General features: G+C 34.0%; 1 protein-coding gene and 1 long non-coding RNA gene across 23 annotated transcripts in view; one reads left to right on the forward strand and one right to left on the reverse strand.

The window, feature by feature from the left end:
* Positions 1 to 26,034, forward strand: part of TRDN (triadin) — a 385,182-nt gene that overhangs the window by 285,215 nt on the left and 73,933 nt on the right. For 18 of the 20 annotated variants that reach the window (XM_053222303.1, XM_053222304.1, XM_053222295.1 and 15 more), the window contains 2 exons: positions 5,998 to 6,048; positions 23,391 to 23,429. In XM_053222303.1, coding sequence (XP_053078278.1) covers positions 5,998 to 6,048; positions 23,391 to 23,429 — 90 coding nt within the window. The remainder of the gene's footprint in view (positions 1 to 5,997; positions 6,049 to 23,390; positions 23,430 to 26,034) is intronic. The other 2 variants (XM_053222301.1, XM_053222313.1) reach the window with 1 other exon arrangement.
* LOC113598698 (uncharacterized) overlaps positions 1 to 26,034 on the reverse strand; it is a 67,788-nt gene that overhangs the window by 4,739 nt on the left and 37,015 nt on the right. For 2 of the 3 annotated variants that reach the window (XR_008298361.1, XR_008298362.1), the window contains one exon: positions 21,211 to 21,282. This is a non-coding gene — a long non-coding RNA (uncharacterized LOC113598698). Of the gene's footprint in view, positions 1 to 4,769; positions 4,849 to 21,210; positions 21,283 to 26,034 lie in introns of all 3 variants that reach the window. The other variant, XR_003419374.2, reaches the window with a different exon arrangement.

The following is a 26,034-nucleotide window of genomic DNA, read 5'->3' on the forward strand; positions in this document are numbered from 1 at the left end:
AGTCATCTCCTTTGCAGATATGTGAGCCCAAACTTCACAGGTCACATTCATATATTTGAAAACTTATATTTATTTACTTGTCCCTCAAAAACTTTCTTCTAGTTCATTGTCACTTAAAAAGTGCTCTGATTACCATTTCTAAAAGAAAGAAAAAAGAAAGAGGATTTTTCCTTAAAGAATGAGAAGAGGGGGAAAAAGTTAGAAGGAAAGTAAAAGTTATGGAAAGAACTTGCCCTATGTGCTTTGATTCTCTCTTTTCTATCCATTCATAAAATATATATTTAGTGCAGAATCTATCCAAACACTTTGCTAATCACTGGAAAACAAAGATGGCAAAGCTGGTAATAGGGAGGAAGACTCTGGAATTAGAGTTCTGAATTGTTCTTTTCAAAGACTCTTAGTCAAGTTCTGTATGCTTGAGTCTTGTCTGGCTCTATGTTACTATGAAAGAGCATGACATTCTTATTTAAATTTTGCAATTTCAATCTCTGGAATGGACTGACTTTCCTTTATGTCCATCTAAATCCCAGGTCTCTTTCCAAGCATGAAACATCAAGCCTTCTCTATCTATTTCAACTTTCACTGAATTCTCTCTTCTGAATTTGCATACTTACATGTTTATAATCTAATATACACATATATATATGTGTGTGTGTATTTTATTAATTATTTGAAATACCACCTATTTAAGCATCAAGAGTTAATGTTATTCACATTAATTTATGTGGATAGATAAGCACCACATTTAATAATTACTTTTTGTGCATCTAGTATGCGATAATTAGAACATGTACTCACCAGACACTGGGAGTACAAGAAAGTCATGGTCTTTGCTTTCATGGAACTCATAGTATTAATTACATAATTAATTAAAGCAATAAGAATTATAGAGGAGATATACAGGCTGCTATAAGAGACTGCCATGGGGGATTCTAGTCAAGTGTGGGGCATCTGAGGAGGCTTTCCCGAAGTTATATTAAATTCAAGTAGGAGGATGAGGAATTAGCCAGGCAAATGTGTAAGAATCGTTTGAGCGAAGCAGGGCATCTGCTCTTTGATATCTACTTTATACATTTTGCTTTAGCAAGTTGTGCTTGAGATCTTAATCTTTTATAAACAAGGAAGCTGAGACAGAGATAATGTAAGATACTCAGTATAACATCGTAGGTAAGAGGTGAAGACAAGAATCAAAGTTCAGTCTTTCAGACACTAAAGTCCATCTCTTCATTTTAACACAGATAACTGCTCCTTAAATAAGGTTCTTATATTTTTATTCTTCAAAGCAATTTTTCTTTGAGTGTAGAGTCATTACCTAAGTTTGAAAAATCTATTTGACTCAGATACATTGGCTCTGCAGTATGTAAATATAGTCTTAGTCCTTTAGCTATTGGGGGGAGGGGTTCCCCTTAATTCCCACAGAAGAGTTTAGTCTATTTTTTCTCCAGTGATTATCTGTACTTTGAGAGAGATTCCTCATTCTCCTTTCTCATTTTATCTGACAATTAATGAGATTATTTTCCTTGATTGTGTGAGAACTGAAGTGTCATTGAAACATACTACCAGGAAAATCCAAACATATATATGGAGATATATAGAGATATCTATATCTAGATGATGAATCAATAGATAGATAGATACACACACACATATATAAATATATATGTATATGATTTGCAAACCATAATTTGCACAAAGTAAACCTTCCTTCCTTCCAATGTAGTGTGAGATACATTTATTTGGGTTCACAATTATGCCACAGGAATATTTGGGCATTATATTATTTGTTCACAAGAAAAGCAGTTCAAAAGAAAGACTGGAGCTTACCTCTAAAACTACCTTTGAGGCACTGATGATTATCAAAGATTTAAACTACTACTTAAAAGACTTCACTTGTGCCAAAGCTCAAGCTAGTTGGAAATGGCAGTTGTAAAAATCTGTCCCGGAAAATATTATCTGGGGGGTTTAAATCCACACTGACCACTTCACTAAGCAGACTACTGTAATTTCTATTTTTGTTGTTATTGTTATTAATGTACAATTTCAGGCAATTTCCTAGTGAATACTTTGTCTTTAAGGTTAAATCCTGTATTTTGCAAGATGTCTCCACAGTCACTAGAAAATTATGTATATAAAGGTTCACTGCATATGATTAGTGATTTAGAACTATTTCAAATGCACCTGTCTTATTATTCAATTGTGTTAATGCCATCAAATGTCTTTGTTATGTATAAGTTAGATACTATTTTAGAAGAATTTTATTACTGCCTTTCCTTTGTTTTCTGAGTATAATTTATCATTACAAAAAAATTCAAAGAATAAAGTGCATCATTACTTGTAATATTTCAGGGACATTAAACACTTCTGCCATATTACTGTATTTGAAGAGGCTCTTTGAAGCCTACTGCTGAACTGTGGCAGAATCAGAATGCAGCAATTCCACTTGCTAAAAAATCCACTTATTGCATTGGAGTCACTGTATTTTGTGAGTTATTTCTATTAAGCTGCTAAAAGTTTGCCTACATTTGCCAGTCTCATCAATTCCACTTGCATGTACACATTAGAATACATACTGAAACAGTGCTACAACTCATAAACCTCAGGTTATCACCCAGAAATCCTTTGAGGCCCCATTTATTGGGAATGTGATGACCATGAGCAAATTAAGGATTTAGGGAAACATGATTAGACTTTGCCTTTATTTAAGAAGATAGAGGTGTAGGGAAGAAAAAAGAGCAGGAGAAAGACACATCTTGCTGGCTTTTGCTGCTGGTTCAGCTACTGACTTCCCTTGGCTAGTGGACTCACCTAAGTCCTCTCAACACACCTGCAAGAGCAGAAGCCTGTGTGGCCTTGAACATCAAGAAACCAGACAATCCTGTTAGACATGCTTATTATTGGTTATATTCTCTATCTTACTGTCACTTGTAACAGCTGGTCTGATTTATATGATGATAGAAGAATCACCCATGGTCTGAGGCACTGCAGACTGAACCCAAACAAGGCAACAAAGAGATTAATTTCTCCTCTACTGAGACTGCAATAGTAGCACTCTTAGGTTACTCTGGTATTGGAGTAATATGATGGATGTTAGAAGTATTTTCTAATTTTGTGACCCAGGCCTGTGTATGTTTGGATCTAATGCCAGAGAATTCTCAGTGGAGCTTGTCTTTCCTTATATTCTGATGCTTGGGACCATGCACATGATGATCCCCCAATTTCTATTTGTCATAAACATGCTTTCTCTTGGCCATTCCCACCTGTACAAACAAAAGGTAGAGCTAAGGATGAGGTAAGTTGTCTGAGGACTTTGATCCCCAATGATTTAGAGTTCATTGTGGACACTCACCCTAGTTTATTACTGCCTTTATCTGGGGCAGTGTAGAGGGATTAAAAACCTGAAACCATTTCCCTATTCTTCTGTGAATTTTTTTTTTTTCCATCACAACCTCCTTGCCCAGATGACTTTGAGAATTCTAAATTATATCCAAGCATCTTTAAATATGTTCCAGATCTTTTTTTTAAATTTTTTAATGTTTATTTAGTTATGAGAAAGAGAGAGAGAGAGACAGAGAGATAGAAACAGAGTGTGAGCAGGGGAGGGGCAGAGATAAGAAGACACAGAATCTGAAGCAGGCTCGAGGCTCTGAGCTGTCATCACAGAGCCCGATGTGGGGCTCGAAGTCATGAACCAGGAGATCATGACCTGAGCCAAAGTCGGATGCTTAACTGACTGATCTAACCAGCACCTCTAGATCTTGATAATCAAGATTCATAAGCTTTTCTATAGGCTCTTGGACAAACACAAAGAAACTACCATATTTGTAAAATCACGCAAAAAAAAGTGCTCTCCAATGCTTTGCTCCTGACAAACAATACAGATGACTTAAAAAAAAAATACCTTAATAGCTGACCCAAGCCAACAATATCCTTATCCTTCCTAATATACAAGTACAGAATTACTATATAACATTCTTCACAGTTTGGGTAAGATTTGATATCCCACTCCTTTCCTACTTTAGCCTGTGGACTTCCTAAATCAGGTGAAAACCCCTTGAAATCAAAATGGACACTGAGAGGAAATGACCTTCAAGAAAATCAATGCAAGAAATGATCCAGCCTGGGAGCAGAAGGCATCTTCCCATTATTGAACGTGGAAATAAAAATCACTTTTGGGGAGCCTGGGTGGTTCAGTCAGTCAGTTAAGTGTGGGACTCTTGATTTCAGCTCAGGTCATGATCTCATGGTTCTGAGATCAAGCCCCAGGTTGGGCTCTGTGCTGTCAGTGAGGGATGTTTTGGGATTCTCCCTCTCTCCCTCTATGTGCCTCTCCCCCACCCCCTGCTCACACACAAGTGTGCTCTTTCTCTCAAAAATGAACATTTTTTTTTAAATCAATTTTAGTCGCCTAGAAGGCTCAGTCAGTTGAGTGTCTGACTTTGGTGAACTTTCACCACATTTAAAGTGATGAGTTTATGACTTTCAAATACATTATAAATTTGCATTCCACCTCTTCTTTCTTTCTCCACCAATATCAAAGCAGTCTTGTGGGTTCTCTCCCTCATTCTTGTGTTTTATAACTACTTTAATCTCACGCAAACATATACACCTCCCCACTTAAATCAATATGCTGTATCTTGAACTTGAAATTCCAGGTGCTGCACTCTCCCACCCCACTAGGAATCTGTCCCCACCAACATTTCTCATTTCACAATACATTATTATTATTTTTTTTTTTGGTTTAGCCAGGAAATGCAAAAGCAGTAAATTACCCCCATTAGCTTGAAAAAAGTTAATGAAGCCTCTCAGTCTGTTTATTCAATCCATGGCTCTTGATTTCATCTTCAGATGCTGAAATACAGAAAAAAAAAATAGGCCCTACTTATACTTAGCACATTAAATGGCAACACGGAATTTTCCTTGCCACCAAAGCCATTTAAAAATATTCTGCAAACATATGGATATTTAAGGATATGGAAAGGAAAATATGGATATTTTCTACCAAGAAAATCTTGCTTTGAGGGACACAGCCTTTTCAATAGAACTCCTAAGTCCATTCTTGACACCATCCAAAGTCACCTGGACTCAATTCTAAGCAATTGCTTGAGTGAGATATTCATTTACGAGTCCCACCATCATATTCTGCACTCTCCCCCTGACACACACACCATAAGGTGGGAATAAAACAAAGGGCTGGAAGGATAGATTATTCCCCTTTCCCTTCCTTTCTCACTGCATCAAAAGTAATTTTTGTCAGTAAAATGTTTACTGAGATATGTTGCAGACAAGGCAGAAAACTGGTTTATCTTTTACATAGGCTATTGAGGAAGTATGATCCTATTCAAGACATCACCCACACATATGTCTGGAACACATGATATGATTAGAATCACTTTATATTTGAACCTGGTAGAATAAACGAAGTTTTGTTTTTTTTTTTTAAACTAAGAGCCACATTTTTATGATGGTGGGAGTTTATAGATAAAATTGGCTTTTGTGTTTTATTTCTGTCTTATTCTTGAAATGTGTTTGACTGGAGTCTGATGACTGAAGCACCACATTTACATGACAGATGCAGGGTTTTCCATTTGTTTATTTAAAAAAAAATAATCACATAGCCTGAAAGAAATAAACTAAGTTAGTGCTGATTATAACAGTTTGGGAGACTTCTAGAAGCCATATGTTTTTAAAAAAATTACAGCTAAAATAGTTCCTATCCATCCAAAGCCCATTCTCTTAAATGAACAAATAGATTGTAACTCATTCGACAATTTACATTTATTTTAAATGAAAATGATCAGGGAGGATGGATTGTTGTACTCTATGCTGTTGTTTCCTTGTCTCTGTATGATTAAAATCATTTTTGTAAGAAAACATTATATAAGTTCCACCCAAGTTCACCTTACTTCTAGCTCACTGACTCCATTATATATGTGTTCTCAAATCCTTTTATCTTGGCTTCAAATAAAGGCTCAATGTTTTTTTGTTTTTTTTTTCCAGAGCCTATTAAGGGGAAAGAAGTGAAGCTTCCAGTTTCCCTAAAGGAAAAAGGTAATATTGTATAATGAAATGTGAAAACACATTGATCTGCCTATTGCATATTCAGTTATTTGCAACAAAGCAATATATCATTTATTTTTCAGACTTTTAAAACTATAACTTTCATACGCCCTTGTATATGTGTGAGCAAAGGAAAAAGGACTATTTTCTCTCTCAAAATTCTAAATTTTACTATGAAATAACAAAGACAAGAGTAACTATGTCAGAAATACTGTGAAAGCTTTTTAAAATGCATAAGTTATTCTGACTCCACCAGTCTGTAGTGGAAAATCTGCATTTAGTAAATATCCCAAAGTGAATCTTAAAAAGAATAGCTATAGAAACCAAAGACTTAAGATAAAAACACTTAAAATTTCTCAGTGTTAGCTTGCCATTCTGTTAAGTTTGGATACAACCAAACTCTAAACAAATTTTATAGCTAGGAGGAACTTAGAGATAAACTATAGTCCAAAACCTTCATTTTATAGATAAATAAAAATGGAGTAGCCAAGAAACTTTTTCAAAATTATTGTGATTCGCAATACAGTCAGCATTAGAAATCTAATCTAAAGCAAACACCTCCAGCCTTCCCATTGTACTACAATCAAAGTAATGTGGATTCTGATATGCACAAAGTTATGTCTCCTAAAACAAAAGTAAATATGGTTAGTCCAATATAATATATTTAGTTTCTAATTAATCCCAGTACCTTCTATGGGCACGGTATCATACTCAGAATTTTCTAATATTTCTTATTGTCAAGATGAACATAAGTAAACCAGTGAGACCATGAAATTATACTGACCATACTGAATGTTAAAAATAGGTTAGAAATATGCCTGAAGAGAAGATCTGCATGAACTATTGACCAATTAATGTACAGGGACTTAGTGATAAAAATCCAAACTTACTGGCAATACTTTATTTAAAAGAAAAAGAAACTTTTGGTAAACTTGTAACACATGTGTTGGAGTTGGGAGAGTTGTGGGTGAGCTGGGGGAGGGGAAAGCAGCCAAGGACATAGAGAAATGAAGGGCACATGGAGAGTCTTCATTAGTGAGTGTAGCAATGTATAGAAAAACACCCTTAAGTCATATTTTTCTAACTTTGCAATTAATTTTAAATTAAACGAAATTGCTACTTAATGAAACATAAGAGTACAACATGAGTTTTGTTTCTCAGCCCATAGGCATACTTGATTTTTTTAAAAGTATTTTAAAGCAACATGGATTTGAAATCTGTTAAGGCCTTTATATTTCACTTTAGAAATGTATTATCATACCTAAAACTTTATCTTCACTTATGATAGTAGTTATTTCAGTGCTATATACAACTTTATGCTATTCTGGTATAATATGTAAATCAGAATATTTTACCTTGCAAGAGAATTCTCACATGTAAAGTTAAATGCCCAATAAATAGCAAAATGTTGCCAAATTGTATTATAAATTGATTGCGAAGACTAATGGCATTCCTGTAGATTTACCTGAACACTAAATTATTTTAAAGAAACTAGATTTCTTTGGCATGATCTGATTGGTGGTTGGAGTGGACACTTACATAACAATCTAAGTTGAAATGATTTGATGCCATTAAGTAATTTAAGCATTCAAGGATGCTAATTATTCCTTTGCCAATCTAAAACAGAAATATTAAAAAAAAATGAGGAAAAGACAGGCATATTTCAAATTTCCACATTTTTATTAAGGCTGTTCAGTTCAAAAAATTTTCCCTGGAAGAAATGCATGTGGAATGAATATATATATATATATCGATATATATATATATATATATATCGATATATATATATATCCACACACAAAATAATTCAGATTTCCACCAAAATCACTTGATGTGCGTTTCAGTCTTTGATCACTGGACATACCTACTTAAGAGTTTCCTTTTTCTTTTCCTATCATTCCAAAATCGTTTTTCATCATCCCATGCCATGTGGTCATTCTAACACTAGCCAGTTCATGGTCATTGATAATGGTGGTGGAAAAGAAAGCTTTTTGGAAAAGATAGATTTTTTTAACATTCTGCCCTTATTTCATCAATTTTTATGTTATTGTACTATTTTCTTCCTAATTTTTAATGATGAGTATGTATAGACAAGGAAGGGGGTGCATAAAAATTCAACTAAATGCAATCACCAGAACTTTATTTTATTTTATTTTATCAAAATATAATTGACACACAATACCTAGTTAGTTTCAGGTGTACATCCTAGTGATTCAATACTTTGATACATTATGAAATGATCCCTGAGAAGTCTAGTTACTTTTTGTCACAATGCAAAGTTATTACAAAATTATCAACTATATCCCCTGTGCTTTACACCACATTCCCATGATTTATTTATTTTATAACTAGAAGCTTATACCTCTTAATCCTTTTCACCTATTTTGCCCTGCTCCCAACCTTTCCCCACCTCTGGTAATCAGGAAATTTGTTTCCTGTATCTATGAAACTATTTCTGTCTTGTTTGTTTGTTTGTTTGTTTTCTTTTTAAAAAAATTCCACATATAAGTGAAATTATATGGTATTTTTCTTTCTCTGTCTGACTTGTTTTACTTAGCATAACTTCTTGGCCCATATATGTTGTTGCAAATGGCAAGATTTCAATCTTTTTTATGACTCAGTATTCCATTGTGTATGTATGGTTAGAGTAGGATTTAAGACAAAAAGAGAACAAATCCAAACAGAAAAGATAAGCTTCATACGGAAAATGTATTACAATGCATATAATTAACAAAGGATGAATAAGCACATTATATTTTTTAAACCTACAGATTAATAAAAATAGAACAAACATACCTGAAATGTCAAATTTGTCTACGTTTATTCATTTTAAAAATTGCTAATTGAGCAAACAACCAAAAAATAAATTTATAATCACTGAAATGTGTGGGTAATATTGGTAATTTTTCATCGGGAATGACTAATATAATTTATTTCCATGATAGTAAAAGTCAAATAAATGAGAGAGAGAGAATAGCTGGAATCTATCTCAAATATATGCAATTTTAAAAAATAGCATATTTATATAAACCCCATTTTAGTATTAGGATGATTCATATAAAATAATTTTGAGTAATCCTGGAAGGTTTTTATAGTCAGAATTCAACATCATGGACTTGTAGAAGATAGTAATACAATTCCAAATTACTTCAGCATACTGGAAGCCAGGTTCACCAGAAATGAATGTAAGGAATTCAATTTGGGACAAAATCAAATTGTATATACTTAAGAGAAAAACTGTACAAAATCAGCGTACAGGAATTTTGCCTTAAAGAAACCCTCAAATGAATATGAATAAAGAATTCAGCTTTTACAATATGAATTATACTGTTAATAGTGACTATAATAACTCATATCACCGTTGCTCTTTACTCTTTATTTCAAATGATTTTGATCCTCATGGCCTTGTATGGTGTGTAGTTGACAAAATATCATTCTTATTTTAAAAGTGTAACTTAACAAGATAAAAGGTGACTTATGAGCAAAATGATTTTGTCTTGGTTATTTTAGTAGAAAATATGTACTAAAGTGCTGTGGAATATGTGAACATGTAAAATATATTTTTTTCTACTTGCTCATTCTCCCTTCTGCGTTTTTAATTTTCTGACTTTTCTCCAGCCCTTTCATTATCTCCTTTTAAGCTTTCTTCATGAAGTTCAAAGTGATATTCCTTATTTCAGAATATCTTATTTGATTCCAAATATTCTTCATTGCACAGAAGACTCTTTTCTTTTCTTTTCTTTTCTTTTCTTTTCTTTTCTTTTAATAGTAAGGTAGGTCCTTGAAGGGGCGCCTTGATGTTTCCTTTACAGAAGCTTTGTAGTTACAAAGAATGACCACCATGAAATGCGAGTTCCTTTCTGAATCTATTTTTGGAAGAATGTTATTTTGTTCAAGCACAGCCCAGTGGGAGAACTGGTACATAGCAGTTGTGTTAGATCTGGATTAGCCCTTTAGGAAAAACTACTCCAGATGAAATACATAGTCTGAAGACATCTGCGTTTAAGGATTTCCACTTCCCATTAATCCTTTCTATAGAGATTCTGATTTTGTGTCCACCTGATTGGTTGTATATATTTGATCTCAACAAAACAAAATAAACAGTAAGTACAATCCTGGCTTATATCAGGCAAAGTCAGAAAGTTTTAGCTTGTCCATCCATCCATTTCTTTCACTTCAACTGCCATTTAACATTACATGATTTAACATGAAATCATAAAAATAGCGGAAAGCACCAATTTTCTTTTTTCTATACTTATTTTTTACCGTAGGGAGTAATAATCTTCAATTTCATGTTCGCATGGCAAAATATAGTTTTTTTAATTAAAAAAAATATTTAATATTTATTTTTATTTTTGAGAGAGACAGAATGCGAGTGGGTTAGGGGCAGAGAGAGAGGGAGACACAGAATCCGAAGCAGGCTCCAGGCTCCGAGCTGTCAGCACCGAGCCCGATAGGGGGCTTGAACTCACGAGCTGTGAGATCATGACCTGAGCCGAAGTCAGACACTCAAACGACTGAGCCACCCAGGAGCCCCCAAAATACAGTTATAAGTTACCTCTGCCTCATTAAATCTGTAAGGTAGCTTCATGTGACATTGAAGAGAAATTTCAATCATTTAATTTGATATGAAAAAGTAAAAGCTTTTACGATAATTAAAATTGTTTAAACATCAAATCATAGACAAAAATCAAGTGGTCAGCTACTTAATTCTAAATTTTTGCCGAATTCACGACTTTGCTGTCATGTCTCTAATGATTCTTTTCTTGAAGAAATTTATAGATCATATTAAACAAACTTGAATATGTGGATTGTATAGAATAATATATTTAAAATAATAAATAAGGTTATATTATTTAAATTATAGTATTTATAAAGCTTTACTGTAATAAATCCATATTTTATCATTTATATTAATGAAAGTAAAATTTTTTCAACAAATAACAAAGTAACCGATGAAAACAAATAAAGATCTTTACAGTAAATCTGAAAATGACTTTATTCTGCCACAGCTTTTATTGAATCATAGAAATCACTATGGAACCAAGAATATCTTGATTCATTTTCCAAGTCAGCATTTGTGACATCACTTTTGTTACAATTTTTAAACTGGTGTTTAATATGTGCAAGTCCCTAAAGGTGGTTTCATATTTGTTGTTGTTAGCAAGGCTTCAGTAGTTGTTGCAAATTAATATTGAGACAAAAAGTAAATTTAAAGAAATGACTCCAGGATAACGTCTCACATAAGACTTCAAACATTTAATTTTTGCTGACCAATTTTTTCATCACTTATAGTGGAATAGAAAGTAAGGAAAATACTTCCTAAAACTTGCTTTCATCTGCACTTTTCTTTTGTGTTTTTTCTCAACTAATGACTCTTCAAAATATTGCTCAAAAACATTTCTTGAGTCCTTGCTCTGGTTGACAAACTGACTGGTTGTTTGCTTTATAGGTGGTTTTGATGGGCACTGTGCTCAGTACTGCAAACCCTAAGTGATGCAAGTCTCCAATTGCAGAATTAACTCAGAGGCAGACATACAAATACAAAATAAAATCCAGATGGGGGGAATCCTTTCACAATGTATACATATATCAAATCACCATGATGTACACTTTACATGTCTACCAATTTTATGTGCCAATTATACTTTAATAAAGCTGAAATAAAAATAAAATAAAATGGAGTAAAATAAAATAAAATCCACTGGAGAGGAGTGAAATAAGAAATAGGAATTATAGCCAATGCTATAAAACTATAGAGAAAAAGCAACTTTAAAGCAAAGAATACACATTTCATATTTAAACAGAGATACATTGCAATGTAAAATGTAAAAAGATGGAATGTGCCTTTATGTATAGTTCTTCCCTTCAAGACACTTGCCATTTAGCTTAAGAGTCAAAGAAAAACTTTTGTAAATGATGATGTATAGTGCATAATGGTATGCCACTAAGGAAGAACAGCCAACTTAATTTGTAAAAACTCTCTATGGCATAGAAATGTCTTAAGATGTAGCCTTTAGCTATTTTAAGTAAGTTACTAGCACTAGTCTTATGAGATGCCAGTTTTCTCATTAATGAAATTCTGCCACTATATTCCACAAATTCTGTGAATATTTTAATGTTTATTTATTTTTGAGAGAGAGGAGGGGGAGGGAGAGAGACGGAGGGAGACACAGAACCCGAAGCAGGCTCCAGGCTCTGAGCTGTTAGCACAGAGCCCAGTGTGGGGCTCGAACTCATGAACTGCAAGATCATGCTGTGAGCTGAAGTCGGATGCTTAACCGACTGAGCCACCCAGGTGCCCTTGAATTTTTCGTTACATAAGTAAATTGTATCTGTGTGTGTTTCCCCGTTTTTGGGTAATCAAAAAAATCTGATTAGAATGATTTTAACATATAAGGAATTTGTTTAGGGCAAAAAGGTGTTTCATTTTTCAGCCTCTAGATTAGAGGAAGGAAAGGTAAGGAAGTGTGTGAATACGTTTTGAGTGAACTAGCCTACATCATCAGCCGCAACAGGCCATATGTAACTATGAATGTTTCTCTTTAAAATATATGAATGTCATGATAAAATGAGAGTCTACTGTGAGTACTACCAAGATTCTTCTGTAATATTTTTTCACTTGAGAATATATCTTGAATTTTTCATATTATATACAGAAAAGACAATGACAAGTCAAAAATTGGGTTTCAGCTTTCATAGAAGTCTAACAGAAGGTGTTGAACATAAGGGGGTAAATCACACAAATAAATGAACACCTATAAAACTGAGAGAAATGCTTTGACAGAAGGAACATGGTACTATAAGTATAGAAAAGTCTGACTTAACGATGCCTGGGTGGCTCAGTCAGTTAAGCGTCTCACTTCAGCTCAGGTCACGATCTCACAGCTCCTGAGTTTGAGCACCACATCAAGCTCTGTGCTGACAGCTCGGAGCCTGGAGCCTGCTTCAGATTCTGTGTCTCCTCCTCTCTCTGCTCCTCATCTACTCTGTCTCTGTCTCTGTATCTCTCTCTCTTTCTCTCTCTTTCTCTCTCAAAATGAAATAAACATTAAAAAAAAATCTGACTCAGGTTGGGGAATCAAGGAATACTTCCAAACCAAACAAAATTCTATCTGAGATGTGAAGGATAAGTAGGAATTTTAACCAGTGAAAAAACTGAGAATAGGAGAGGCCAAGGAGTGAAAAGATATTTCAGCACATTCAAATTTCTTGTGAAAAAAGGACAGTGTTGTAGATGTGTAGAAAACATTAACAAGAGAAGTACAAAACAAAGATAAGACATAAGCAGAACTTTGAAGGCCAGGAGTAGGCAAACTATATTTCATGGACCAAATCTAGAATGCTTATATATTTTTAAATGGTTGAAAAAAATCAAAGGAAGAATAAAATTTGGGGGCACCTTAAACATATAAGAAATTCAAATCTCAGTATCTATAAGTAGCATTTTATTAGAACACAAACACACTCATTTATGTTTTGTCTGTAGCCGTGTTTGTGCCATAATAGCAGAGTTGAGTACCTACACCAGAGATCAAATGGCCTGTAAAACTAAAATATTTACTCTTCGGCATTTTACAGGAAAAGTTTACCAACTCCTGCTATAAGCCATATTAAGGTTTTTGGTATTTAGTCTAAGGGCAATGGATATCCACAAAAGTATTTTGTACATGTTTGACCACAGAAGGGGAGAGAGTTGCTTTCTGTGATGGCCACTATGGCAGTGAGATGGAGAAAAGCAGAACAGGATTCAAGAAGACAATTCAGATATAACTGATGGTATTAAGGTGAGAGATTATGGTACCTTGACCAGGACGGTTGCAGGTGAAATGGAGAGAAGAGGACATTTTTGAAAAATATTATATTTAATAAGATTTCTATTTTAGACAGCTAAATGGTTGGTGACACCACTGAGATGGGACACCAGAAAAGGAGAAGCTTAGGATCAATCATAAGTGTAGCTAACAGCTTGTTGAGTTTTAGCTGTTTATAGGACGCCCAAAAGAAATGTAGAGCTGGAAGCTATCTAAGTGTGAGGTGCAGAAAAGGAATTTAGGTTGAAGATACACTTGTGAGATATGTTTGTCAGTGTATCGATTTTGAAGGTGTGGTCACACATGGATGAGTGATGGAAAGAATCAAGGTGAGATGAGTAAAGTTCTGAGGAAAGTTAGTAAAGAATACATTTAAAACTGCTACTTGAAGAACCCAGGACATTCTTTTTAGCATGAGTACAACTAGGTATCTTGAGGGCCAATACTAGTAATCTATCTGTCCTGCTTTTCATTTGCTAAAAGTTGGTATTTTGTGCATTTTCAGTTTCAGTTTATAAGTCTTATCCCGAAGTTCCCAATGTTGGTTCTATAAACATTATTTAAATACTGAGACCTAGAGACCTGCAACGAAAAGTTTGACAATCTGTTGAAGAAGTAGATATTATACAGTCTTCTTTTATGAAAAGAATCAAAACCAGTTGGTCTCAGAGAGTTGTCTCTAAGAGCACTTTTTAGAATATGTTAATTCAACATGCATCAGTTGGAACATAATCAGCGTTGCCATACTGCTACATTATCTGGGACCAAAAATATTCTGATGTTCAATGATTGACATTAAACTTCCAAAAAGTTCCAGTTTTAATGTTATTTATTGTTCTAATTCTCTAAACTGACGTTACAGGGATTTACTTTGTCTTTTGCAACTGATCGTTCTAATAAGTGAATGCAACTAACATACATTTTGATTCACCATTCTGGAATTAAAGCTTTTCTAATAATACTGCAATTCACAAATGTCATCTTTGCCTATGACATTGCCATCTTCTAAGAAATATTAGAATTTGCTGTAATATTGTTTTTAAAATCTAATAGTTGATCTAGAATACTTGATTTAATAATCAATATTAGCATTTTAATATTAGTGTAGTTTTTTCTAGGTTTTCCCATGCCTGGTTTCTGATTTAATTATTGACATGATTTATTTCTGCCTTGAGTTATTTTAGGAAGAAAATATTATACTATCATGTTAACAAGTGAAGAAATTGATGCACAAAGATTAAAGGATTATCTAAGGTTTCTATGCTGGATTAGCTACTTAGTATCAGACTTAAATGCACCTAAAAATAATCTTATTTTCCTTTGTTCTTCAATATTGGAATATATTAAAAAGACTTATCCTTACACGGTCTCAAGGTTGTTTTTTTCCCCATAACAAATTTTTGCATTTGGTAGGAATGGAGGAAAGTTATAGATAATTGTTGATTAAAAGAAGACCAGTCAGGGGGCGCCTGAGTGGCTCAGTTCGTTAAGTGCCAACTTCAGCTCAGGTCATGATCTCTCAGCTCATGGGTTCAAGACCTGCATTGGTTTCTGTGCTGACAGCATGGAGCCTGGAACCTGCTTCAGATTCTGTGCCTCCCTCTTTCTCTGCCCCTCCCTCACTCACACTCTGTCTCTCTCTCTCTCTCAAAAATAAATATTAAAAAAAATTTTTTTGAGAGCAGTCTGATTCAAAAAATAAAGTGTCGATAGATGCCTTTACAAATCCATGATGACTCACTTTCTGAAGAATTGTTTAAGTGAAAATTGAGCTAGCAATTGTAGCTCTGTCACTCTAAGCAGAAACTTACAGACTAACATTTTTCCTGTTGTGCCGATCATGCTAAAATGCCAAGTTGACAGAATGGAAAGGGGTTATGTGTTGGCAAGAAAGCAGTTAAGGTTGCCGAATTTTCTGTATTATAATCATTGGCTTTACAAATTAATGTATCCAAGTGTTGTGAATTTTTATTTTCTCCTTCCAAAAAATTAATGCTCGATGATAAATACAACTGTATGTGAAATATATAAACAATTATGGATGTAAAGCCCCAAGATTCCTTCTTTGGTATTCTTTCCGGTTAAGGTCTCATTAGAAGGGGCAAAGTAGCATAAGAAAATGAGTCACTGTCCCTTTGCACATCTACTTTTGTTGTCACTCATGCTACCTTATGAGAATGTTTTAATATGCCTCTCTCCTTGAGGATAATTTTTTTAATGTTACCATAAGTCTTTTTATTTTTCCTGTTCAGTTTAAAAATGTTAAATGTATTATTTTTCATATAAGGTCATGCATTATTTTTACATATTTGAATAAGATATAGGATGATCCATACTTAAACATGTGACCTTTTATTAACTTCATTGATTATTCTTGCTTCAAGTTAAAGAAAGTGAATGTTGGTGCCCAGAGAAACAGGGAAGAATCTAGTTAAAGAAGGACCTTCCCTTTGATAAGGAGAAACAAAAGAATGTCTACTTCCTTACCTGAGCAAATGATTGTTGTACAACTTTCTGAACCCATTGAACGGTTTAAAGTCAACTGGCTCATTACCTAAAATATATTCAACCAACTATCCTGCCATCTTCAAATAACATTACAGGACATTGTTCTGACTGTTCTTTGTGCAGCTGATAAGTGCAGCCTCTTCCAATTATTTCTTACTTATTTCAATGTGTACTCTTCACGATGGAAACTGCAAGAAGGAAAGAATAATGAGGCACACACAGGGAGGCCTAAAAGAAAGAGAAGATAAAGGCAGAGTGGCACTATCAGAAGCGTGGTACATCGGCTTAGCATATGTGAAAGACCAAGGATCGCAAAAACGAAATGATGACAGAATGAGGCAGGAAAAATGTATGTGTTTATTCTTTGCTGCGAAGAGAGAATGCCCTTGGGCTCATTTTGCATCTTTAGTGTCCACTCAGCAAACTTTCCTTGTGAGCATCAAACTCCTTGGGAATCTTGCCAAGGAAGGATTGCAGCATCAGGTCCTAGACACAAAGCTTTGAGTCACACATTAAGTGCTTGCATTACAAACTAGAACCATTTTAGAACTATGCCTACAGAAGCTTATAAAGCAAATTTTTTTTGACCTAATGGGAATGAGAGGCAAGAGAAAGAGACAGACACAGAGGCAGAGAGAATGTGTGTGTGTGTGTGTGTGTGTGTGTGTGTGTGCATCTGGGGGGGGGGGGCGGGTGTTTGTGTGTGTGCCTACATGTTATGGAAAGAACACTGCTCATTAGCTTGAGACTCTAGCTTAGACTGGCTATAAACTAGTTAATTCACTTACTCTGGATAATTATTCCTGTTTGGGGCAAATTAAATATAAAATCTGAAGATAATGTGTATCAGTGTTGAATGTGGGTGAGTCAGTTCTAATGGGCTTTTAGTAAGGCTTAGGTTAATGGAAGAGAGATTCCATTTCATATTTTGGCCTGAGCCACCTAAAAGCAAAGCTTATAGATTTGATTTTCCTGACATCTTTAAACCACATTTTTCTTTGTTTTGTATCAATAACAAATTTTGAATGTTGGTATAGTCTGGGGATATTTTAGATGCTGTGTTTCCAAAGATGAGCAAGACAAAAGTCTGTCCAAGAAAATCTTACAATATTTGAAAAAGAGGGCTGGAAAAGAGGAAATATAAAGTGGCCTCCAATGCTGCCTTAGACAAGGGATATCAAAGTTTTTTATCCAATCTATGGGTATCTGCTATTTAGATATTAGTATATGAGTGCTCGTAAAATGTTTATTCAATTATTTAATCTAATCTTAGCCACAAATACATCAGCTAATATAATTTTCCATTTCATAAGGTGAAAAAATTAAAATTTAGAATTTCAGATGCCTCATATTAAATCATTGATTAATAAAAAGGAAATAAATTTCAAACCAAGGGATTTTTTGTTTAGTCGGTTTGTGTGTCTGTTTTTCTCCAACTGCAGTACAAAATGATCTCTGCAAGTCCTTACTTTTATGAGGTTGCCTAATTACTTGAGAATACCATCACCTTGCCCCTTTATTTTGAACGGAGGATTCCTCACTTTATAAACAAATATGATACAACTTTAGAAACTCAAGCAGGAAAAATAGAAGCATAGAGGATGTGTAATATTTCAAAACCATAAGGACATGGTTAAAAAAGAAGAAGGAAAATATTAAATAGTCCATAGAATATTGAAGTAAAGAAATGTATGCGCAGATAAGATGAAAAGTCATGGAGGAGATGATGCCAGGTGTTGGTTCTCTACGTGACACCACCTAAACTTGGGACAGTTTCTTCTTTTGGAAGTCTGTAAACTGAATAAGTTCCAAGTCAAACCTAAAGGTAGTCAGATTTTTTCTTTCTCACAATTTTATTTACCTGGGCTACAAAGTAATGTGTCCACAGCAGATGAAATCAAGTGCTACCTATCAAAACAGATGAAATGTGTGCAAAACAAGTCCTCTCGGGACATGAAAAAACATGAGTTCAGTCTGAATTTTCCCTAATCCCAAATTTTGAAGCCAAGTTACTTGGAATGACAGTAGTTCTCTGTCCCCTCCCATAAAGCATCAAGGAAGCAACAAAATGTGAAAGTGTATGGGTGTGTGTGTGTGTGTGTTGCATATAATTTATTTTTTTATGTTTGTTTATTTATTTTTGAGAGAGAGAAAGCATGAACAGAGGAGGGGCAGAGAAAGAGGGAGTCACGGCAGAAGCCAACACGGGGCTTCATCCCACAAACCATGAGATCATGACCTGAGCCAAAATCAAGAGTCAAATGTTTAACTGACAGAGCCACCCAGGTGCCCTGGTTTTAAGTAATATACTAAGAGCCATAGTACAGTCCTGTAAATGTATATGTGTGCACACTAGTGGCAGATTTTCATTAGAAATTGCAAATGATTACTCAAATGATATAAAAAACATGGGTTTAGAAGAAATTCATGAACACTAACTTTTATTAAATACACAAAATTTTAATTGTCTTATTTAAAAATATATATTTAAAATATATTTTATTTAGCAGTATGGTAGAAAAATATAAGAAACATAGTTTAAAGTATCAAGAGAATAATGTGCGCTACTTGCATTGTATCTGATTCTGTTCTAAATGCCTCACATGTAGTGTTCAGTTTAATTTTTACAGCATCCTTTTTTTAAATGTTTATTTATTTTTGAGAGGCAGAGAGAGAGTGGACAAGTAGGGGAGAGACAGAGAAAGGGGGTGTGGGGGGGACAGATGATCCCAAGAGGGCTCTGTGCTGATGGCCTCAAGCCCGATGTGGGCTCAAAATCATGAACCATGAGATCACGACCTGAGCCAAAGTCAGATGCTCAAATGACTGAGCCACTAGGTGCCCCTACAGCATCCTTTTTTATTAATGTGAACATTGAAGCACTGAAAGTGACTTGCTCAGGTCACATAGACACCTGGGTTGGATCTGGGACACACCACTGGCAGTATGAGTTGTGTCCTTAGCCATCAGGTTTCCAGACTCCCTCAGACCAAAACTCACAAACAACTGACTGCTGAAGATCTTCTGTATATTTTACAAAAATGGACTTGGTGACCTGCTTTTAAATGTAAAACCTTCCTGTGCCATTAAATATGGAATACAACCACAGGAGTGTATCAGACAGCTATCAATTTTTTATCAAAGCTCAATCTATTTATTTAGTTTGACCAGCCTAATTTAAGAAGCTAATTTATACAACATGATATTGAATCATGTTCAATATGGTGGTTGAAAAAAATAGAAACTTTAGTGGCTAAATTGTTTAGCCACTTTAGTGGCTAAATTGTTTATGTCAACTAAATAATAAAAACTGTTAATAATTGTTTTTGTCTACATAAAATACCCTAGGTAAATAGCAACCTACCTGTAAGATATGGAATGTGGCTTACTATAATGTTTTTATGTATGAAATGTTTAAAAGCTTTTATTCTTTCTGTAGCAACAGTAATTATAGCTGTTTTCATTATAAGTGCTTAAGGCTTTGAAGGTGGTCATAAAAAACAGTATTCAAAGACCAATTTTGTCACTTATTAGGGAAAATGAACTTAGACAAATTATGGAGCCTTAGTATTGTTATCTGTAAAGTGGGTGTAATAGTAGTATGTATCTCGTAGAAGAGGCATGTGAGGATTATATAAGATAATTTCTTCATTTTTGCAACAAATATTTTGATCCTTATTCTGCACAAAACACTGATCTATGTGCTATGATTCAGCAGAGGAAATAATAACTCATCTCAGGACTCATGACGTTTATATGCTACTGGGGTTACAGATCAAATAAACACAAATATTTCATATTACATAAATACAATATAAATAATGCATATAATACACTTATTTAGTGAGTGCCATGAGGAAAATATCATTGGTTGACAAATCTGATTATGGTTGTTATTTATTATACGTATCAGGCCACTATGTATTAACAAGCAAATGTGAAAATGATAACAAAATAAAGTGAAAAAAGAAAAGTCAGTGATAGTCACCTTCTCCTTACAAAATATCTAAAATAGAGGCATTCTTAAAATAATGTCGATTCTTGGAATTTATATATTGTATAGATTTCTTTTAATTTCATGAAAACAAAACAGAGACTCCTAAACAGAGTTGGTCTCCATGGCTGCCCTTCTCTGACTCAAGCACAAGCATGATGAAGTTTGGTCGGCCCGTTTTACTTGAGAACATAGTGTTGATGGCATTGAAAAATCATTAATGAAGCTCCCTTCCCCAGGCCCATCAGCAATTTACATTTCATAAATGAAATCAACAGCCTGGAAAAGTCAGTGCTGCATATGAAATGACAGGCTGTCTGTCTCAACAACTCAGCGTGGGGATTTCTTGATTCCATGTTTCTGCAACGCTTGCATGTGGAGCCCAAAATGAAGGGCTCAAGTGACAAATGTTTATGCAAATCAGATATTTTATTATTATATGATAATAATCAGTGGTAAAAAAAATTTCAAACCGTAAAAATTGGATGAAAATAACAATTCCTATTCTGGCCTCCAGGTCCCAATCTCCAGCATTAACCGTTGTCCTTAGTTTCTTGAAGTTTCTCAATGAAGCCGTTGGACTAAACTTAAATATAAATACATATATTCCTTAACATATATATATATATATATATATACACACACACACATATATAGATAGATGTACATATATAGATATATATACATATACATAGATTTGTCATTTTTATATGACTAGGAACAGGCATCCATTTGTGACTCAAAAATTAAAGACTTAACCTTCAGTAGTAATGCCATTTTCAAAATGACGGCACTGAGCTCTGAATTAGCAAGTAGCCTAATAAAGGAGATGCTCACCTTAGAAAATCCTTTAACAATAATCTCACATATCAACTCCTGCTTTGCATCTTCAAGGGTAAAGGCCCAATTCTGTAAGAAAAAATGAAAATCACTATGCAATTTAAGTTTATGAGTACAATTTAAAATAATAAAGTGCTTTCCATACATCACTTATAATTCTCATTAATTTTACAACATTATTTTCTCCATTTTAGGAATGACAAATTTGAGATTTAAGGTTTAAGTAATGCCCAAGGTCACAAAACTTGAGCAAGTGAACTTGCTCTTAAAGCCATATTGTATGATTCAAATCCTCCTTTCTACACTTCCCATGAACTCGTAACTTGTGAGGTCATGTTGTAAGTGTTTTTACACAATACCAAAAGTCAGTATTTGTATATAGTGTGAGGGTCCATGGGCACACGCATGTTGGATAGTGCATGTTCATAAGAGAGCTTGTAAAATTCTGTGTACAAGATAGAAGTTGATTCTGGTTGTATTGTACTCATAAAAATCATAACGTACTGATAAAAATATTCTCAACAACTTTTATGTTTCTCAGAAGATCTCTCGACACACATTAAGACTAAGATAATCCCATGTCAAGATTACAATAACAATGTAATTGAGGGTGAGAGAGCCATGTGTAGTAAGAAGTAAGGCCCTTTCAAATAGATTGCTCTACCTGATGAGTAACATGTTTACGAAACCCATCCTGGGACACTGAAATTTTATTTCTAGCTCTGGAAGCGTGAGATAAATGAATTTCTTCTAGGACTTTAGATACGCAAGAGGGAGCATTCGGTCCTTCTGTAGTCACCGTTTTGTTCATTTATCCACTCATTCCACAGTATTTATTGATCATATGCCACATGTCAGATATGTAAATAAATGTTGATATTTGAATAGTGCACAAGACATAGTTACTGCTCTTGTGGAAATTAAAATCTAAGATGGGGACATAGACAATAAATAAAAATTAAATTAAAATTGTGTAAAAATTGTTATATAACATTAGAGCACATGGAAAGCAACAGAATAGCATGTGCCCTACCCCGTTTAGTGAATGTGTGAAATAAAAAGAGAGGAATATGTGGTAGGGAGTGTTGAAGTGCGATAAGAGCAGTGATATCACTTTTTACAGGATATGCATTCAAGTATTATAGGAAGCAGGGTGCGAATGGTTATGTAATTCTCTACTATATAAAATTCTGCTGTTAAACAAATGAGGTGTTTTTTTTTTGTTTTTTGTGGGTTTTGTTTGTTTGTTTGTTTGTTTTGTAACTCCAGAAAATGAGACTCTATTAGGCTACCACTCAAATAAAGCCAGAGAGCACTATCTCAGATAACACAGTCTGTTCTCAAAACATATCCCAACGAGGAGGTCAGTTTTTCTGCTGTTTGAAGGAAGGAAAAATCATAATGTAGCAGGGCCCTTCCATTAATCAAAACAAGACTTTTTGCCAGGAAAGAAGTATACAGCCTAAGCAAAATTGTTTAAACAAGAGGAAGAACTGGAAAACATTAAAATAGTCAACCATTACCTTGATTGGCAATGTATCATGAACATTATTTGGATACTTTCTAAAACTATGTGTTTATCCTACAATGATATTAAGTTGGAATGCAGTTTCTAGACAAAAGACATTTCCTAAGACAATAAGAAATTAAAGTACTTCATTCTAATAAAGTTTTATATTAATGCACTATAAATCAATTTAATTTACTTTATAAAATTAATAATAAATACTAATAAAAACAGGAATTATACCTGTTTGAAATTATTAAGTTAACCACCAGGTGGCGCTCCATGAATTGAGCGTATGTAGTCAAAATTAATAAATGGCTTGAATTGGTTAAATTAGGAAAAATTACAACACTTTTTCCTAGTAATTATTATTAATTTTTTATTTATATTACTTAGAGAACTTATGAATCCTAAGAAATGGGCTGTTAAAGACAAATTACTTAGTATGTTCTATATAAAACTTAGCAAACTAGATTTCAAAATCAAGTCCTTTTGCTTAAGTCACTTTATCACTTACTAAGAACACATGTTTCATTGCATATTGATAAAAGTGTGTAACTATAATTAAAATTGATAAAAATCTATTAAAATTGATTTGTATGGGTTTTTTCAAATGCTTATTTTATCCACCTGTGTGTTTGTGTGTGTGTGTGTTTATGTTTTACCCCAGAACCTGAAATTAAAAAAGAGGAAAAGATACCCAAAGCAGGTAAGTACACTTTCTAAGATTTACATATAAATAGATGTTCTGTTTTGTTATGAACAAAACTAGTGTTATAATCAGGGATGCGTAAGGCCTTGAAACGCTCAAAACATTGAAAAAATATTGATGCACCCATCCCATATATATTAAGTGTAATAAGCAATAAACTTGAAGATATTCTTAAGTTAAAATAGATTCTGTGTTTTCTGGATAAGGTCACCAAAGCGCTGGAACTGTTAGCATATGCTTCTCCTTATTCACCTAGTGGGCAATTGAGCACTGTTTATAAAGTGCCAAGGGGACAATTTATGTTTCAGAGGCTTCAACCAGATCAAATGCCTGAAACTGATTCATATATTCATTGAAACTTATGAAATCACATATATTCAACCATTTTTACCTCAAAACAGTAGTTTTATATGGGTCAGCTTAATAGATTCAGCCATTTTCTTTCCTATTGATTAAATATGCAAATATTCTTTGGAATGGGAGTCCATTGCCTTCTTGACCATTCATTTGAAAATTGGAATACTTTGAAAATAGAATTGCTGAAAACAGGTTCTGTGAGGGAGGAAGACAAGAGCTGGACACTCTTAAGAGAGATGTTAAAAGTTAGAAGGAACATCATTAAATACAGTGCAGAAAAAGAAAACCAAAAATTCCAATTAGTAATTAAATCTTTCTAGAGCTAACCCTATTCCAAATATTTCATATCTATGTAAAGATACTTACTTATATGTCTATATCTGCATACGCAGAAGAAGTTTATATCTATATCTCTCCATACAGTGAAAGTACTATGTACACACAGACATACATATCATTGGTCTTAAAGTATTTGTATATACTCATTTTGACAAAGTTTAACCTATATGTAACTAATTCTTGTTTCCCCCTTCTATGTATATGTTAAATATTAACTTGAAGTATTATCACTTCTTTTCAAAGTACTGTTAACATAGCAAAAGTAATTCATTGTTTTTTTAGTGCATAAACATAGCCTCTTTGATTGACTTTATGAAATCTGAAAGTCTGCATTCTCTAGAAGATAAGTGGGAAAAAAATGACCAATTTTACACAGTGAGAAAAATGCATAATAGAGATATGATACATTATTAACATCGAAACTTATAACTGAGCTTTAGATATATCTGCAGAAAAGGGAAAACTACTTATAAAAATTGCTCTACTGTTGTTAGCTCTTTTACTGGTGTCAGTGAAAGATTGCTGATCAAATAAAAGGTGCATGACGTCACTCCTTCCTGTGAGCATAACACTGTATTTGATGCTTTATTTTACTGTTGGTTTGTAATGGGAAAAGTAATATGCACTATAAATTTTGTGTTATTAGTTTACATTAAATATTTATATCTATTTTGATGTTATATTTATTTTTAACTCCCTAAAAGGAAAGAGAAATCAGCATTAATAGCATATTTTATATAATCAATCAGCAATTTATTGAAAATATATATTATGCTAAATGTCACTGCCTTATGTTCAGGATTCTGCTTGGTGATGCAAAACTTACAAACAAGTGATAAGGCCTTGTTTCTCTACTAAGAGAGTATAATTAAGGACATAGATACAAACTATCAAATGTTGGCTAGAAGACAACTCTATTAGTGATGACTGCTCTAGGAGTCTGGAGGGAGGAGTCACCCCTGTGGTCTTGTCAATCAGTGAAAACCTCAAGGAGATGATGGGTTTAAGCTAGGATTTTAGGAATATGCAAGAGCAGCTGAGACAGGGAGGTGATTATACAGCCCAGTGGAAGCAGTGCCAATTTTATAATAGAAAGACATGAATTTGACTCTTTTTGCCACTTGCTGGGAATATGACTTTACTTAAATTACTTAACATTTCTGAGTTTCGACTTCTTTATCTATTGAACAAAGATCATCATAATAGGCCAGCAGGGTTGTCAAAAAGAAATAGAATTGATGCTTGCCATTTGGTTTGGCTTCAGTAAATGGTAGCTCGATCAAGGCGCTAACTCAGGGGCAGGCTGAGCATGATGTAAGCAGAATGCAGTGAGGAGAGGACCAAGGACAAGAGGAGATGCCAGGTGCTGAATGAGGAACAGAAGAAGGCAAGACTGCAGCTGTGGTATGTAGTCAAAGGAGGGTGTTTCTGGAAATAAAGAAAGGGAGATTAGGAGGCCAAAGTGAAAAGTTTGAATTCTTAGAATGTGAATTGGAAGAAGAAAGTCTTATAATGGCAAGTGAGATGAAATTCTATGGAAAGGATTCTCAATCAGAGATTTGACTCGAGTGTCTTTTAGCACTCTAAGTGTTACACAGTAAAAATGGGAGAAATTGACACAGAGAAGAAGCAATGAGGAAGTGAATTTTGTTTATTCCGCACATTTATAGACATGACTAGTGTTCAGTGTGGAATTATTAGGAATTAAGTTTTTAAAAACCACAGAACGTCACAACCCATTGAAAATATGGATAATATCTCAGTACATATTCTTTCAGTTACATGAAATCATATGCTTTAAAAACACAGTCATACTCTCTATACTGTGCTATTGCTGCTTTTGTAACTGTCAAGATGTTTCACAGGAGAAGAATAGGCATTGATGACATAAGCTATACCAAACTCG

The sequence above is a fragment of the Acinonyx jubatus genome, chromosome B2 (assembly GCF_027475565.1).
Source record: "Acinonyx jubatus isolate Ajub_Pintada_27869175 chromosome B2, VMU_Ajub_asm_v1.0, whole genome shotgun sequence".
Classification (NCBI taxonomy): Eukaryota; Metazoa; Chordata; class Mammalia; order Carnivora; family Felidae; genus Acinonyx; species Acinonyx jubatus.